The sequence below is a fragment of the Camelus bactrianus genome, chromosome 8 (assembly GCF_048773025.1).
Source record: "Camelus bactrianus isolate YW-2024 breed Bactrian camel chromosome 8, ASM4877302v1, whole genome shotgun sequence".
Taxonomy (NCBI): Eukaryota; Metazoa; Chordata; class Mammalia; order Artiodactyla; family Camelidae; genus Camelus; species Camelus bactrianus.
This window is the reverse complement of record NC_133546.1, coordinates 23119587-23136768: the sequence shown is the minus strand read 5'-3', so window position 1 is coordinate 23136768 and position 17182 is coordinate 23119587. Positions and strand designations below refer to the sequence as shown.

At 46.6% G+C, this 17182-nt stretch overlaps 1 protein-coding gene across 8 annotated transcripts in view; it reads right to left on the bottom strand.

Moving 5' to 3' along the window:
* Window positions 1–5062: 5062 nt before the first annotated feature.
* NHSL1 (NHS like 1) overlaps window positions 5063–17182 on the bottom strand; it is a 214859-nt gene continuing 202739 nt past the window's right edge. For all 8 annotated transcript variants that reach the window (XM_074368275.1, XM_074368277.1, XM_074368280.1 and 5 more), the window contains 3 exons: window positions 12812–16024; window positions 12153–12285; window positions 5063–7915 (listed from right to left, as the gene is read on the bottom strand). In XM_074368275.1, coding sequence (XP_074224376.1) covers window positions 7180–7915; window positions 12153–12285; window positions 12812–16024 — 4082 coding nt within the window. In that variant the 3' untranslated portion in view covers window positions 5063–7179. The remainder of the gene's footprint in view (window positions 7916–12152; window positions 12286–12811; window positions 16025–17182) is intronic.

Genomic DNA, 17182 nt, shown 5'->3' with positions numbered 1-17182 from the left:
GATGGCACAAGGACTTAGCCATTTCTGTCTGACTCAGGATCCTTCTTATAAACAGTCGTGGCTCTGGAGCTCCCTGGTGCGCTGGCAGAGGCTTTATCAGATCTGTGTTGCCATCCAATAGCTACCCTGCCCAATCCCTTTTCCTTTCAGAGGTGTGACTTCACCAGACATCTTTTGTACTCCCAACTCTGTCTCAGCATCGAACTGGCACAACTGGTATCAGAGTGGCCCAAGATCGTGGGTGGTAAGACAGCATTTTGGAACTGGGTCAGTCACTCACTGCCTGGCTGGTTAGGAAGCCCCTGTCCCTGGTGGACAGGTCATGTGTAGACAGCTCCTGGCACAAGTAGGCTGTCTAGTTATTAAAACTTTAGTTGAAACAGCAACTTAGAAGGAATGCGATGACTGGTGAATGATTCAGGTGTTTTAAAAATTGGGTGCGGTGGATGAGTACAAGGACAGTGGACTTGCATGGTTATTACTTAGCTGGATTGTTGTCCTGCAGGTGGATAATGAAAAAAAAAAGCTAAGGTCAATTAACAAAGAATTTTAAACTAATTGTGAGGGCAAGAGCCTCTTGGGTAGCTTCCTAGGAAGTCCTCACCTCATGCAGTAGGCAAGCACAGGACTGGAAGGGAAAAGTAATAACCAAGAACAAAGATTCAGCCAAGCCTGATTTGTCATGTCAAGGTCAGGACCAAACCTGGAACAGGAAATGGGGACATGTAGTGGATGCCCTCAACAGTTTTGACTGCCTAGAAGTTTCTGAACATTCTGGGCCTGCATCCTCCCCCGTTAAGAAATGGACGATGTACCAAGGTTGCAGCCTAGCCAACATGTACCGGCAGGGGCCGGGAGAGGACCCTTGGGACTCCGTTCTGAAGGTGCTCAGTCATAGGCGCCAGGACACAAGCCTGGATAAAGGAAAGTTTATTGACTTGGGGATATTGCTCAGGATACAGGATTTAACACCCTTAGGGATGAAAGGGAGAGAAACCCCAGGGGATGCTTAGGGATGCTCCTAGTAGTCTGAAAAAATGTGATAGAAATATTGAAATGCCTGAAGTGTTGGGAGAGGAAATAGAGGAAGGAAGGAAAAGGCGGGTGGAGGGGCGTGCTGGAGTAACTCTGTCACATGAGGCAGGAAGGCCCCTCAGGGGATTTTTGACTTAGTCCTTTGGGGCTGCTGTAACAGAAGACCAGCCTGTGTGGCTTAGACCACAGACATTTATTTCTCACAGTTCTGGAGGCTGGGAACTCTAAGATCAAGATGCTGGCCGAGTCAGTACCTGAGGAGGTCTACCTCCTGTGTCCTCACATGACGGAGAGGGAGAGAGAGCGCTGGTCTCTTTCTTCTTGTAAGGACACTGCTCCCATCTTGGAGACTCCAATCTCATAAACCAAATTACTTACCAAAGTCCCCGTCTCCAAATACCATCATCTTGGGTGCTAGGGCTTCAACATATAGATTTGGGGTGGGGGGCACAGTTCAGTTCAGGGGTGCCCTTTGTACTCCTTGCTCAATTGTAACTTGAATGGACAAGTATAGCAGCCCTGGTCTGAGAAGAGTTCAGCTCCTAGGATCTCAGGCCCCTCAGGAACAAGAGCTTGGTTCACACCATCAGGAAAGCCCTTAAGACCAACAGAGATGCAAGGTGAGGGTGAAAGGAATTTAGAGTGGAGGAGGTGGCTGAGGAGGACTGGCTGTGTCCTGGAGACTACGTTCAGGAAGGTGCTGTAGTTGGTCCCACCAAACTCTTCATTTACAACTTCTGCTCAGGAAGAGAAGTCCACCAGGGCCCTTGGAGGAGTTGCTTTCCACATGTTTATGGGGGAGCAGATCTGTACAGTGCAAGGGGTGGAGTGTGGCAGGCATGGGGATGTGCCACTTAGATCCCCCTTTGAGAAAAGACTTGCCATGCAGCTGCAGGAAGTGTGCTGAGCTGACAGCCTCTAACTGTTGGCTTTCCCAGGGTCCACCTTAGCTTTCAAGCTGAGACCACCCTATACTTAAGGCAGGAAGGGTTGGTGGCCAATGACTTCGCTAAGCTATGAAACTGAGGGCATGCTCTTCTCAGGGTGGCCTCTTGACAAAAGCCAAGCAAGGCCTGGGAAAGGATCGAGCTGTTTCTGTCCAACACAGGACTTCTCTAAGGAGTGATCTTTTCCCCAGAGTTCCCCAGCAGGTGGACTCAGATCAGCACTGCAGGGTGAGCACTCTCCCTGACCCACCCTCCATCCTTTCTTCCTTTTCAAATGTGTTACAGTGTCTCCTTCCTGAGGAACCTAAACCAGCATAGAAATACAGGCACCTTCCTTCTTAATATCTAAAATAAGGCTCTAAGGCCTAAAGTAACATCTGTCCAGGGACAGAAGGAAGGAGAATGAGGCCAAATCTTGAGTGAGAGGGAATAGTGGCAGATCTTAAAGGCCACAACAAGGAGTTAGAATCCTATTCCAATGGTCACATCGTCTTTGGAGGGTTTCAAGTAGGGACGTGCTATGAATTGTTTCTAAAGCTGCCTTTGTACGGCGAAGTGAGGGTGGTTTAAGATGCACAGTAAATGCAAGAAGACCAGCTGGGAGGCCTCTACAGTGGTCTGGTCAAGAGATAACAGTCTGGACCTGAGAGGGAGCATTGGAGCTGGTGAGAAGTAACTGGATTTGTGATACATTTTGGCAACATCGTTGCCGTGACTAGCTTTTGGTTTCGATGTGGGGGTGAAAAGAGACCACAAGGATGAGCCTGGTCTTGGAGCCTGAGCCCTTGCGTGAATGGTAACACCCACTGATAAGGTAAAGAATTGGATATGTTTAAGTTTAAAACACCTCTAAATGCAGATTCTGAGTAGGCAGTTGATATACTAATCTGGGGTTCATGGATGAAGTCAGGACAGGAGACTTGGGAATTACCAGAATATATAATATTAATGTCATGCTATGGGATTAGAAGCAGTCACCAAGGGAGAGGGTAGCTTGAGAAGAAGGCTAAGAACCAAGCCAGGTCACATCAGTAAAACCTTCCTTGTTTCCCAATACTACAAAGCAAACCCCAAATTGCTTGGGACGACATTCCGGGTCTTCTACATTCCTGCCCGAGACGACCTTTCCAGTCTCAGTCCCCACTATGTTTTTCTAGAGACTTCCTAGTTTAACTCCTTGGTTTCCTCTTGACACTTTGCTTCTGTGCCTTTGCTCATGCTATCCCCTGTTTGGAATGCCTGTCGTTTGCCAGCTTCCCTTGCCTGGCAAAACCCTCCTCGTCTGCACAGTTGGCTCAGGTTCACCACAGCCAACCCCTCTCTTACCTTCCTCTGACATCTCCATCACCCAACTGCAAAGCAGGTGAAAACGACTTACCCAGTGGGTCTGGAGGTAGACAGCCCAAGGCTGGGGCAGTGACTCCATGCTATCAGTGGATCAGGCTCCTTTCTCCTCTGCCTTCCACAACGTGTGGCTTCCATCCTTACTGGTGCCTCAAAGGGTACGAGGGTACTATTCCTCCTCCGGCCTCCCATCCATTCTACAGATACAAGGAGGAAGGGGATGGCACCCATATAAGGAAAGCAATGTTCCTGGAAATTCCCAGACTACTGCCCATGTCTCATTGGCCAAAACTGCCACACACACAGCCCTTGACTATGGTGGGTGGGGATGGGGGGTAAGAGATGTGGTCTAGTGTTTTAGTTGGTGCTTTACCAGCCTGAATCAATTCCAGGTGTTCTGTTGGTAAAGGAGAACTCGATTAGGGGTGGGTGGGGAGCAGGGTCTGCCGTGTTCTTCCTTTTCTCTACTCTGATGCTGCTATATGTCTTATAGGCTAGTTCACTGGAAGTCTTTTTCACTAGGTTTCAGGCACTTTAGTGATCTCTCGTCCACATTTTTCTGTCTTGGAACTCTCTTATCCTTACCTAGCACGTAAGAAGTATTTAATAAAGGGCTTTCTTTCAATGCTGAACAAATGACTAGAGATTGCTCTAGTCCTTGTTCTGGGAATAAAGGCTGGCCTGTGTGGAAGGTAGTTTAGAGCAGATCACTGAAACAAACTATGTTACAGTAACTGAATAAGGACCTCAAGCATCGGGTCCATGTTTTATTCCAAAGACCCTCCTTCCCTGCCCTCCCCACCCCCAAACAATATCCTAATGTCTATGAAAGTAAATTATCCTATGGCGCTCATTTCATGATGGAATCTCAGCAGTATAAACAATGACTCACCTACAATTAATGCGCTGGAAATACATTAAGGCAGAACCCATGAAGCCAATCCTGTTTCCTCTGTCCTCCTGGGATGTCCACCCCAGAGCTGGGCATGGTGTTGGACAGGGAATAAGATGGAGATACAGAAATGCCTCCTTTTCTTTCTTTGTCATTGAGTCCCCAAACAAATACACTCTCATCCCCACATGAGAAGCAACAGTTTCAATCAACAGTCTTCAAAAATAGGAGAGCAGGAATCAGATGAGTTGAGGCTGTTTTCCAACGGACAGACCAAATGGTCCTGTTTCTTGCCCAACTCTTAGAAAAAATAAGGTGGAACTAACTTAGCCCTGGGGCTTCTGTCTATGACTCTCTGGTGCCTAATGTCTCAGGGTATAAGGAAGGGTCATTGAGTCTACACTCACTGAGTTTTTAAATATCATTTGGTTCTTAAACAGTAGCAAGCCCCACAGAAGAATAAAGCAGCAAATCTGAAGATGCGATGTGGTTCAGGGATGAGTCTAGATTCTTGTCTCCCTGTATTTCATCTATGCTGTGAAATGTTCTTGCATCTCTCCACATGTCACATCATCTGAACTCTCAGTCAATACATTATTGGGATTTTATTCAAAAGTCCATAGGACATTATATAGAGTTGCTTTTCCGTATGTCCTTTTAGACGGCACCATCCACAAAGTCTGTGATGTTCTATCTCCTCTCTGTTGGGTCCCCACCTCCCACAGGCACCTTCTGGTCATCACTGCTGTTCTGTTTGTATCCAGGAAAACATTCAACAGTTCTGTACAAGACCTATCTCATCATTCAGAAATGCATGTACAAACAACAACAGAAATGGTTCAAATGTTTCCTTTACAACTGTTTTATTCAAAGCAAATTTAAAACCCTAATATATTTTTTCCTTTAAAAAATGGAGATTTTAAAAAAAGTTTTATAATTAGTTTTGAGGGTGCATATCTTATCTTCAAAATAAATGATTTATATATTAAATTTGATATCCACGTACATTCTAATCTTTTTTAGGTAGCCATGGTAAGATTTCATATTCAAAAGCCAACACCACTTTTTCTAAAATTTAGAAAAAAAGCTTCTTGTGCCCAATGTAGCAGGCACTTGCTCCAAATGGTAAAGTCCTTTTGCCCTTGGCCAAATGGCAGGTCTTGATCTCTGGTTGTGTGAAAAGACATGATTTGTTTTCTTCAGAGAATGGAAGGAGTCTTAATTCCTTAGGTTTGTTTTTGTCTCAAAGATGTGTCTAAAATGAGTATCTAATGTTTTATTGTATAAACCTTATGATGATTGCACCTGTGCAGTCCAACTTATAGATATTTTCATACCAGAAAAGATGACAATTGGCAGCTGCATTGGGTTTAGGCCAATAATCTCAGTATTCTCATCTTAGGTCCTTCTGATGGAGGAGACAAAATTCTGATTTTATTTAACCAACAAATGAGAGTCTATGTACATGGCAGTTGGGAGGAAGTGGGGGAAGGGGGTCACAAGAATATCACATAAAAATAAATACTTTACACACTTTTCTTCCATGTCTAAAAGTGTTAAAATTCTAATTGGCTAAGATTAGAAGGTAATTAGCCAATTCAATTATTTATAAAAAAAAATATAAAAACACACAAACCAAATGATGCAAAAAAAAAAAATCTTTTTAATCTAAAAACTCATTTCCCAGGGCTAATTAATAGTGAAGCCCTGCCAGTTTTTGTTTATTTGACTAATAAGAGCTATTCAGTATTTTCTTCAAAGTAAGAGAATATATAATAGATTTTGATAGACCTTTCTAAATGAGGACATGATACTGCAGGCAGTTCAAGGAAAAATAGCCATAATTTTTTCTTTGGTATAACCAAAAGGATATCCAAAAGTTAGCAAATGTTGACATTTCAAGTGATGAGAAATTGCCAAATGGAAGTTTAAACTCTAGTTTAAAAAAAAAAAAAGGTGTAAAAGGAAAAGCTCAACCCACAGTTCTGTAGTGCAAGTTTTTAAATTTAATTCTGAAAATAATTTTATTTAATAAGCAGGAGACAAATTCCAGCAGTGTATCACTCAGTCCTCTCCCCTGCTCTCTCCTCTCTTACCCTCTCTGTATGTGCACACCGGCATTTCAGTTCTCAAAGGAGGTCTCAGCTGCTACTCCTGGAGGAAAGTCATGAAAAAAAATTACCCACATTTCTACAGATCAGGCTGAAAGTTGTGTGTCTGTGGCTGCACAGCAGCGGACTCCGTCACAGCATTGCCACCGCCACATGTCTGTCATTTTTACAAAAAAGAAACAAAGCCTTTTTTCCCCAGAAAAAAGTACCTGAACCAATTAGTCACTTAGCCCTTTCCCAGCTTTTGGGGTTCACCACACGGCTCACCTCGAAAGCACACCTGTACATATCTGCATGTGTTCTGTGCGTTCAGAACCAGCAAATCAACCACCTCTTTCTTATAAGTAATGGTCCTCTCCCTTCTGGAACTCACTAATTCCCATAAACATAATACTTTTAAAGCAATTACCACTTCATCCAGAAGATCCCATTACTCTCCCTAGTTTAACTCTGTCTCTCGTTTCTGTACATGCTGTTTGTGTGTATGTGTGTATTTTTTTTTTTTACATAAAAAGCGTTCCAAATGCACACACACACACACACCCTCCACGCCCACCCAGCATTTAGCAAAAAAAAAAAAAAAAAAAAAAAAAAAAAAAAAAAAAAAAAAAAAAATCTTCCCCAGGAAGCACCTTCAGAAGTTAAGCTTCTACTTGCTTTTTAGCCACAGGGCAAGTGCCGAGTTAAGTCCTAAGCCCTCCCCTTCCGCCGCAGGGCTGGCCGAGCCCGGCCCACAGCGCAAACCCTGCGCAGGAACCACGGACAGGGCAGCGCAGGGTACCTGCCAGGCTTCCTACAGCCATGTGCTGCACATCTCCCCACATCACCTGGGAGGTTCCCATTCTTGCCCCTAACTCCCTTCCCTTGGAGGACCTCCACGTTGTTCTGAGAGATCCCTCCCCGCGGCACTGGCCGGCCCCTCCATGGGGCCAGGAGCCTGTGCCCCCAGCGAGGCAGCGGGCTCCACGCCACAGAACAGGCTGCTCTCATCCATTTCATACCCCGGCAGTCCATCCAGCGAACATCCCCTTTCAGCGCCCGGGGCCCGGGGAGCTCTGCTGTCTACGGCCTCCGTGGTTTCCCCTTCGCCCTCTGAGATCACCGTCATGGGGCTGCTCTGGATCCGGTTCCGCACGCTGTACCTGCTGCTGGCAGCAGAAGGCGGCGTTCGACTGCGGCCATACCTGGGGCCGGAAAAGGACAGACTCCGAGGCATCAAGCCTTCGTTCTTGGCCCACTCCTCCTGGGCCCTTCTGTTCTTGCTTGGGGAGCAGCTTGATGGACTCTCGGGGGTGTCTGGCCCCGGCTCCGACCTTGACCTCTGGAACCTAGGGTCTGTGTTCTTGAGCATCTCCGCTGCGGACATGCGGGCACTAGTGTCTGACCGACTCCCCTTTTTCAGCAGCAGGGCTTTAAAGTTGTCACTGCTGGTGCTGCTTTTCCGGACGCTTCTCTGAATGGATCCCACTTGTTTCTGGGAGGCCAGGCTGGGGGCAGCACCAGTGGGTGTCACTGGTGGGGAGGGAGAATGATTTCGGGAGTGGTCATCCTCTGAATCTTTACGGCCAAGGACTTTCCTCTTGGACCTGAGATTTAATAACATTAAGATAAAGGTTAATTCCCAGTGGGTCGCTGGATGTCAGCCACAACCACTCTGCTTCTCTTATCCCATACTCTGCTCACCGTCTATTATTTTTACTATGGAAAGTTCCAAACACTCAGGCAAAAAGAATAGTTCATTGTATTACCATGTGTGCCTGTGACCCAGCTACGATAATCATTAACTTATGGCCACCCTTCTTTCATTTCCACCCTCAATGGATTATTTTCAAGCAAATCTCAGCCATCACATTATTTTCCTTTGGATAGGGCAATTTCCAAAGTTTTAATAATTACCACTTATCATTTACCTTTCCTATACTGGACTGATCTGGAGTGAATTTCCCGATGCTGGCCATCCTTTCTTTCTACTCTTCCATTTCTTGTTTGGTGCCAGCACTTGACTGGGCCTAACAGACAAGCCAACTCCTAGAATACCCGCTCTGCTGAGACAGGCCCCTGTCTCAGGTTCCAGAACAACTCCACAACTCTACGTTCTAAGTCATTCTAGAGCTTGGCATAAAACCAGCCTTCCTTGGCTCTTATTGGACCATATGTCAACTCCTAGAAATCCAATTTTCTGGAAGACAAGAGTGAACCCTCCACACCAGGTCCTGTTCCCTGATTGACTTCAGAGAACCTCTAACTGATCGAGAAAATGTGAGGGGTGCGGGTAGAGTGTGAAACAGGGGAGGGGCCTTCAAGGAAAGTTAAAATTGTCTTGGGGCTATTTCTTGCCCTCATTCTCTAAGAATCTCCCCTAATGTGTTTCCTACTGAGAGTGAATCAGAGCAAATAAAGCAGATGAGCCAAGGGGCCCCTTGCTGGCCTCTTCATGATAACTCAGTGTGTGAGGAATCTCTCAGCTAAGTGTAGGTGGACTTGCTCTGTGGAAACTTGATATATTTAATAAAATAAAGATGTGGGCCTAGCTCCTTTTCTGCTAGGAAATTCTAGAATACACAACAAGTAAAGGTTGAGACGATGCTATCTAAACATAGAGATTGAGAGCTGAATCTGAGCATGACCAGCTTCTAGCTGTGTGACCTGGGACCAGTGACTTATCTATGCTGCGCCTCAGTTTTCCTACTTGTAAAATGGGAGCGATGATGCCAACCTCACAGGTTTGTGAGGATTCAGTGAGACAGATGACCTCTGGAGCCATGCTGACCTGGGTTAAACCCCACTGCTAAAGCTTCCTTGTTCTGTGACCTTAGGCACGTTAAAGTTTCTGATCCTGTTTCCTGTCTGGTAAAGGGGAATAACAGTAAACAGCTTGTACTTGTTAACAAAGGTAAACGTAGAAGCAGCCATAAAGTGTCAGGCGTAGAGCAGGTGCTTAACCATCCTCTGAGTGTCATTTAGGGAGAGATCACTCTCCCTTCCTGCCACTAGGCCAGGCTTCAGCGCTGGTTTACATGCCCTGCACAGCTAGGCACGGGGAGGGCGGGCCCACGGTGGCTGCCCCAGGCTTGGTGCTCCCAGGGCTCTCTCCACGCTTCTGGCCAAAAAGAAGCCACCAAAATGGAAGCCAGGAAGTGGTAAAAACCCAATTAAGAGGCTGAATGGTGGCCAGAGCTGACACGGTGCCAGCCCCCTTGGGAGTGCAGGGACTGGCCTGCGGTTCTCTGGTTGTCAAAGAGTGGATACCAGAGAAGGTATCACATGGCGCAATACAAGAAGCAGGAGCTGATGGAGTGTGTTTCCATGTACAGCATGTGTCTTCACAGTTTATACTGTTTCCGCAGGCAGAGCTGCTCTTCTGACTCCTGCAGGTATTGGTTTGTGGTATAAATTTTTTTTTTTTTGGCTTTTAAATGGAGAGGGTGTGCTGAGCTCCATCTAATAAGCCACAGCTATACCTGGTTAAAGCTATGGCCTTTAACTGTAGATTCAGAATAAAGAGAGGAGATGGGGATTTATAAAAGCATTGTTGTTTCTCAAGAGCAACTGCCCCCTTAAATGAGAATTAAATCTAAATAGGTAAATTCTCTGCATATAAGTATATATGTATATACACACATATACACTATACATATATACATATAAATATATATATGTATAATATATATATTTACACAAATACATATATATATATATATATATATATATATATACACACACATAAAATATGTGTATTCCTAAGGAAGATGGCTAGGAAAAGTGCTTAAACAGTTAACACTGGCTTAAAAACTAATTATTTCAATAAATATAAAAACTTCACACCTCAACTGGTGTTCCACATTTTCCATCTGGCTTTAAATCTGAAGTGAATTAATTTGCATTATAAAATTTAAAAGCTGTTTCAATTTAGATATTCTTTCCATTAAGTTATTAGCTTAGGTGCTGAAGGATATAAAATAAAGCCCTAAAAATCACAGATCTTAGATGGGTTCCTATTATGCTTGCTAATATATTATCTAAAACTATATAACTATGTACCCAAACAGAAGTCAGCCTGTGTCCTTGCTCTCTCTCTGCAATCCATACCCTGCTCAGTCTTTACTTGTATCATGTGTATGCAGAACAATACAGACTGGCCAATTTCTACATCTGCAGTGGAAATTTTTTAGTGCCTCAAGAAGGTTGCCAAAATAAAATATAGAAGAGAACTTCAGCATTTTTTTTAGGAAATGTAGTAATTTGGCCCCACAACAGTTGGGTTTCTCCCTGAGACCAAGTATTTAGTACACAGAGCCACTAGGCAACACATCTTCTCTGGATGCTATTTTAGATATATATGCCTGCATGTTTAGCACCTGGCACATACCAGACCAAATGAAAGACATTGAGCCTTGGAAGGATTTTTTAACAGTTAAATTCCAATTGGTTCAGCTTAATTCAGAAAATACATATGGAGTGCTTATTAGGGTTCCAGCAGGATTAATGTTAGAAACATCTGTGTAAACCTCTAGAAATGCACTGAAGTTGGTTTCAAAGGATGTGACATTTTTCATTTCCTTGTTTGGAGGAATAACTTGATATCTAGCTACATTTTTATTTCTAATGAGAGCAAAGGGACCAGTCAATGTTGAAGAGGCAGTCTTTAGGGTCTGTTGGGCCATTATACCAATACTGGAGCAAAGAGATAAAGAATATAATTCTTGACAAACACCTTAATTCACCTGCTGGTTTTCCCCCACCCACCCAGGTCAGATGTTTACATGGAATCTCAGGTAGGGACTGGCACAGCTAGTGCTGTCCATGTCACGCAATAACAGTCTTTCTAGGTAGATTCCAAGAATTGGGAAAACATTCCTGACACAAGGTTACTCACTAAGAGAATCAAATGATTTTATAGATGTTTAGTTTCAGGAGGGAAAAAAGGCACCTTGATTCAGGGCAATATAAGGCCTTGGCAGCATGGGGGCATTCATCTGAGTTATCTGAAAACACTGTGTTAAAGAATCTTAGAAGGCAGCAAAGGGCTTACATAGCACATAGTTTAAAAAGTACTTGTGCAAATACAATCTTACCCGTTTTTACAATGACACTGTTGTGGGAGTGCTCGTAGCCAGAAAAAGGAGGCAATAAATAAAAGTTTAGGGCTAAATCATGTTCACTCTTCAAGGTGATCACATGTAAAAAGTGTAACAGTTCAGGCAGTTAATTTACTGTTTTGTTTTGTTTTAAACTGAATAATTTTGGATGCCAGTAGATGGCACTAGCAGTATAGAGTAACAAGCGGATTTATTTCCTCTTGCTCCTGCTTAAAAAAGATGTACTCTTTTACTGAAACATTTAAGTGGCCAAAGAAATTACACTATAAGATTCTAGTTTTTCTGTAAAATGAAAATGATAATAGCAAACAAATAAAACACTGTTAGGAAAGAAGAAGTCCTGTAGAGCTAGTCTGTGCATCTTAAGTCCACAGAACACAGCCTCCTTCATCCTGGACTCGACCACTGGCCACTCTAGCCCAACTCTTGTAAATACCCTGTCATATGACGGACACTGCATTTCCTGCTACTAAGAGCAGTGCTGATCAAAATCCATCAGCATATTACGCCTCTCTCTCCCACATTATCATAAACATTATTGGAACAAAGGAAAACAGAAATTGGAGTCAATGAAAATAAAACTATAGAAACACTAAAAAAATCCACAATTAAGTTAATGAAGCCTAATTGGGGGGCAGAAGAAACCTCAAGAAAGAAAAATACATTGAGAAAGGGTTTGGAAAGGGGGACTCATAAAGCAGATTCAAGTAAGGAGTCTGAATACCTGTGAATAGCTGCAAAAAGGTCTTCTGTGGTCCGGGGTCTACTGGGGGTCATCACCTCATCACTCCCGTCTTCCTTAAGGAAGTCACAGGCCTCCGAGGAAGAACCGACTGTGTCCGTCTCCCGCACCCCAGCTATGAAGCAAGCAGGCAGACGTGAGATGCATGAGCGGTTTGAATTTCAGTCTTTAGCCAAGCTCCCAAATATGCTTCCCTGTCATTCTTGACAACGTGAGAACCACAGGGAGAGGCAGTGGGGTCTGTAGTTTGATATTTCACAAAGGTGGGGAAAATGACATGAGCATGACAGTCAAAGCTCATGCTCTGCTGTTAAAGTCTAGATGAACTCTGACTAAAATCTCTCAAATGTTGTTGTTACAGTTCTTTGCATCTCTCCAGGAGATTACTCACTGATATTTAATACCGAGCCTGCTGCCGATCACCCTCCCCATCACCACCCCACCTCTATTGTCTGCCCTTTTGTAAGCCCTACCCTTAGATCTAGATTTTTAAAACAATTTTCATACAAATGTCAAGTTGGTAACCTAAGTGCCAGGCAGCACAGGGAGCCCACATATTGCTGGCTTGAACGTGAACAAGCACCAGCGCTATTCGCCTCAGCTGCATACGGTCAGGGGGAACAAGAGAAAACCATACTCACGTCCTGGGTCCTGCAGGGACAGATCGCTCTCCACGCTGCCCCCGGTGCCCGGCTCCTCCTGCGTGGGGGCTGGCAAGGCATCAGGCTGCACCATGGGGACATTGGCTTCCACTCTGCCCAGGGACTTGGATCCTACAGCTCCTCCGGCAAGAACCGAGCTGCCAGAGTCGGACTCATCGGAACCTGCCCCGTCTGCACAACTCTCTTGTGCCTCTCCTCTCGTGGGGCTGGGTGATACTTCGCTCACGTTTTCTGCGGGCTCCACCGTGAAATCTCTCTGCGGAGGTGGCACCAAGAGGAATAGTTTGGGCTTCTTGGAAATGGGGGGCGGCTTCCTGCTGGGCGATGGGCCGGGAGGCTCATGGGGCGGGGTGGGCCCAGGCCCGGGTCCAGCCTCTGCATTCCCGGCGCGGCTTGGGCCGTGGCTTTGGAGGCTGCGCTCGGCCGCACTGTCCTGGTGACCCTGAGTAGAGCTCTTGGCAGGAGACAGGAGAGAGCTTGTTGCGGAGGCAGGCTGGCTTTCACTCTCCATTTCATTTGTGCTATTTCGGGACTTCAGGAAAGCAGATGGCTTTAAATGATACTGGGGAATGACTGGAGTTGGTTTTTCCTGAGATGCGTGTTCATGAAACAGTGCTCCTTCGGTTCCTGAGTTCTTCTTCACTGGCCTCAACTGCACCATCTGCAGTGCTTCTGTGGTGACCAGTGGCATGGGGGGTCTGCTGCCCTCCTCCTTGGTGGAAGGCTGCCTGCAAGCCTCCTGGGAGGGCTCTGGCTGGCCAGATTTTTTGAAAGGCCTGGCATCTTTCATCAATTTGGGGTCAAGGGGTGGGGCAGGTGGAGGCACTGAGGAGGGTAAGGCAGGTGGTGGAGGTGGCAGAGAAGCAGATGAATCCAGAACAAGGGGGCTAAGTGCCGTGGGGGGCGGAGGAAAGCAGGCATCGGTTTGGGGACAGAGGGGAGTAAGAACTTCTGGGGGTGGAGGGGGAAAGAGGGGGGAGCGAGGCAGAGGGGAGCCCTCAGGGGAATCTGCCACAGGAAGAGGAGGAGGGAGGAAAGGAGACTTGTCGGCAGGACGAGGAGATGGAAGAGAGGGCAGAGGAGGAGCGGCAAGGGGAGACACCAACACCGAATCCAGCTTCTTCATAGTTCCGCTTCCTTCTGTAGAAGTGTTCGAGGAAAGAGACGTGGAGGAGGAAGAGATGGATACTGAAGATACCAGAGAAGACTTCCTTTCTGGTACCTTGGGCTTGGGTTTCCCCTTCCCATTGGCTGGTGACATTGATTTTAAAAACACAGGCACAGGGGTGAGTGTGGTGGGTGTGTTCGACTGGCTGGAATACCCACTGGACGGAGAAGTGACTCTGTGCGACTTCTCCGGCGATGTGATCTTTGGTTTGACTGTGCCACCGGGCACTTGGGGTATCGCGGCCCTGGACCCCTCTGGGAGCTGGTGGCCAGGCCCGTTTCCAGGTGGCGCCGCAGTGCTGTTTGAACCTCCCCGACCTGGGTTCCCGGGGTCTTCCTGCACGCCCGTATAGTCTATGTAGTAACCCCACGGGTCTGTGTACTCGGACCTGACGCTGCTCGTGTCGCTCTGTGCCGGTGTGACCCCGCTCAGGGAGTAGATGTTGGGGGTGGTGGCGGAGGTCAGGCTGCTGCCCGCGCTCACTGTGCTCTGGCTGCGGGAGCGAGGCAGCCAGGGCTCTTCGAAGTCGCTGCAGGGGCTCTGGGAGGGCGAGGTGCCGCCCTTGTCGGGGAGGTTCAGCTGCAGCGAGTGCTGGAGCGAGGCGATCAGGCTCTCGTTTAGCACCTGCCCGTGAGACTGGACGCTCTTCTTGGGAATCCTGCGCAGAGAGTCAGTCCGAGAGGGCGGCAGGGGAGGCTTCTTCGCTTTCTTCAAAGAAATGCTTCGCGAAAGGGATTTGTCTTGGTAATTTGCCCGGTCCCCTGGGTTATTCTGAGTTCTTCCATCAAAAACATTAACCACGCTGTGCCTGGGGTTCCCCAGGCCGTCGCTGCCACTGCACAGGTTCCCAGAGTCAGTGTGCAGAGACGGGCAGTAGCCATCGTGGTCCTCTGAATACACAGACCGGGCGTCATCTCTGTTGGACGTCTGGTCCAAACTGCAGCTGCTCATGTTACTCCCAGGAGTGCAGTAACCGGGAGTCGCCACACGTGGCTTCAGTGGAGACGCCCGCCCATTCCCCGAGGCGTTGTACTCCCAGGGCTCCGAGCTGCCGAGCCCCCTGCCGCCTGAGTAACTGGACTCGCTCCTGCCATCCACGTCCTGTGGGTGGGCGGGGAAGCTCAGGCTGTTTCTACAGTTATAGGCCATGGCCTGGGACCCATTTTCCCGATTTCCAGCATTGAGAGAGACCGTGGAATCACAGAGGGACAGCAGTGCGCTTGCACTGGAGGAATGGGGATCCGAGGCCTGTGAAAAAATGGTGGTGTGCCCCTCAGTCCAGTTACCACTGGGAGAATGATGAGCTTCTCTGTGCCTGGAGAGGGGGTGGTCCCTGGATTTGATCTTTGTGTACGAAGATGAGCTGGTAATCTGACCGTCCAGCTGCCCTGAACTCTGAGCAGTGTGAATCACAATAACCTCGGAAGAGGAAGAGAGTGTGGCATTTGGGATGATGCTGGTGGAGTAGGTGGCGTGAGGAGAAACCACACACTCCGGGCTTGTCACGTTCTCAGCCTCAAAGTGCCTCAGCTCCTGGGATTTGGGTCTCAAAGGTGTCCCAGTCCTTGAGGCACCTCTTGGATGCCCTAAGTCTTCATCTACATGTGGGTGACCCTGCTGGTAGGGGGAAGTGCCGTCCACGTCTTCTGCAGAGCCCAGGTCGCCCAGCCGTGGCTCGAGGGACTGAACGTTTGCCCTCGCTCCAGACCGCGGAAGACTGTGGAAACCAGCGTCACTGTTGAGGCGAGAAGGGAACACGATGCCCGCAGAGTCGCTCAGCACAGACATGTTCCCAGAGGAGCCTGAGAAGTGGCTCATCTGGGCGGCAATGCCTTGCCCCTTCTGTGCTCGGATTCTCCTCATTGAAGGTGGTACCACTTTCACTTCCTCAGTCTGACAGCTGGAATCCCTGGTTTCTGAGCGCTGCCCGGCAGCTCGACAGCTGCCAAGCCTTCCTAGTGTAGAGTAGTGGTCTGGGGTGAACACTGAGTGACCACCATCATCTTGGCCAGTGCCCCCAGAAGCTGGAGATAAAGCAGAAAGAGGCTTGTTACCTAAAAAGAAAAATCAGTGTCTTGGTTCATTACCTTGATCCCTTGACCTCTTCTGACTCTGCTCTGTTGTACTTAAATCTTTTCTATTTGATCTAATTTCTTTTTTCCTGTAAGCATGTAATTAAGTAGTTACAATAGCTCCCAAAATGAAAATTCTTATTATCAATTTCATGTACTTCTCTAAATGTGTTCTTCAAATCCAGCTACAGATTAAGCGCTGCATATAGAATTCCCAGGTACTTCCTTTGAGATCAAGGCTGAGTGTTCCTTGGAAGATTTACTTTTTAAATAACCTCCTTTTGGTAAAGATATGAAGGTAGCCTCTCACCCACCAGATGACTGCACACAACATCTGTCAAGCGGTGACTGTCTTTCCCAAAGACAGATGAATGCAGCAGTTCAACAATAGGGCTACAGAGATACCATTTATAAGGGGTACTGGTGTAAAACAGTGTTAATTACATTTTTTTTTTTTAATGTCAGAAGGAAATCCTAAGAAAAAGAAAGATGATTTACATGCCCATCTGTGTTTCAAACATTTCATTATCCATCTTAAGCCATTATCATCTGTCTGTTGGTGACATTCAAAATTCAATAGCAATCTGTTGTGTTCTGGTGGGGAAAAAGCAGCAGGAACCAATCCAGTGAACATTTCCTCAGATTAGGGTTATTCATTTCTTGGAGCTTTACAACCAGAGAGAACAGTATGTTTGAAAAAAAAGAAGAAGAAAAGAAGAAGAAGAAGAAGCACGAGGCAGGGTGCACAGAGAGGGAGGGTAGTGGATGAGAAAAATCCTTAAGTGTAGGTGAAGATTTCAAGCTACCTAGGAAAGAAGAGAAGCTTAAAGAAAAAAAAAAAATGAAGCCAAGAACTTACCCAAGTGTATACAGGAAAAAAAATCAATCCATGCATAGTAATCATTAGGACAAATCCAATTTTGAAAAAATAGTAGCAAAACAATAACTCTTTCTATGTTGTCATTATCCAACAAGGACCTGAAAATATCTCAATCACAGGCTTCGGTGAGGCATGAGAATTGAGCACCCACTGGCATCCCTGTTCACCTGGTGGTGGGTGGGATTCCTGAGATCTCCCTCCCTGCCCCGCTTAAATTAACCATCACATGG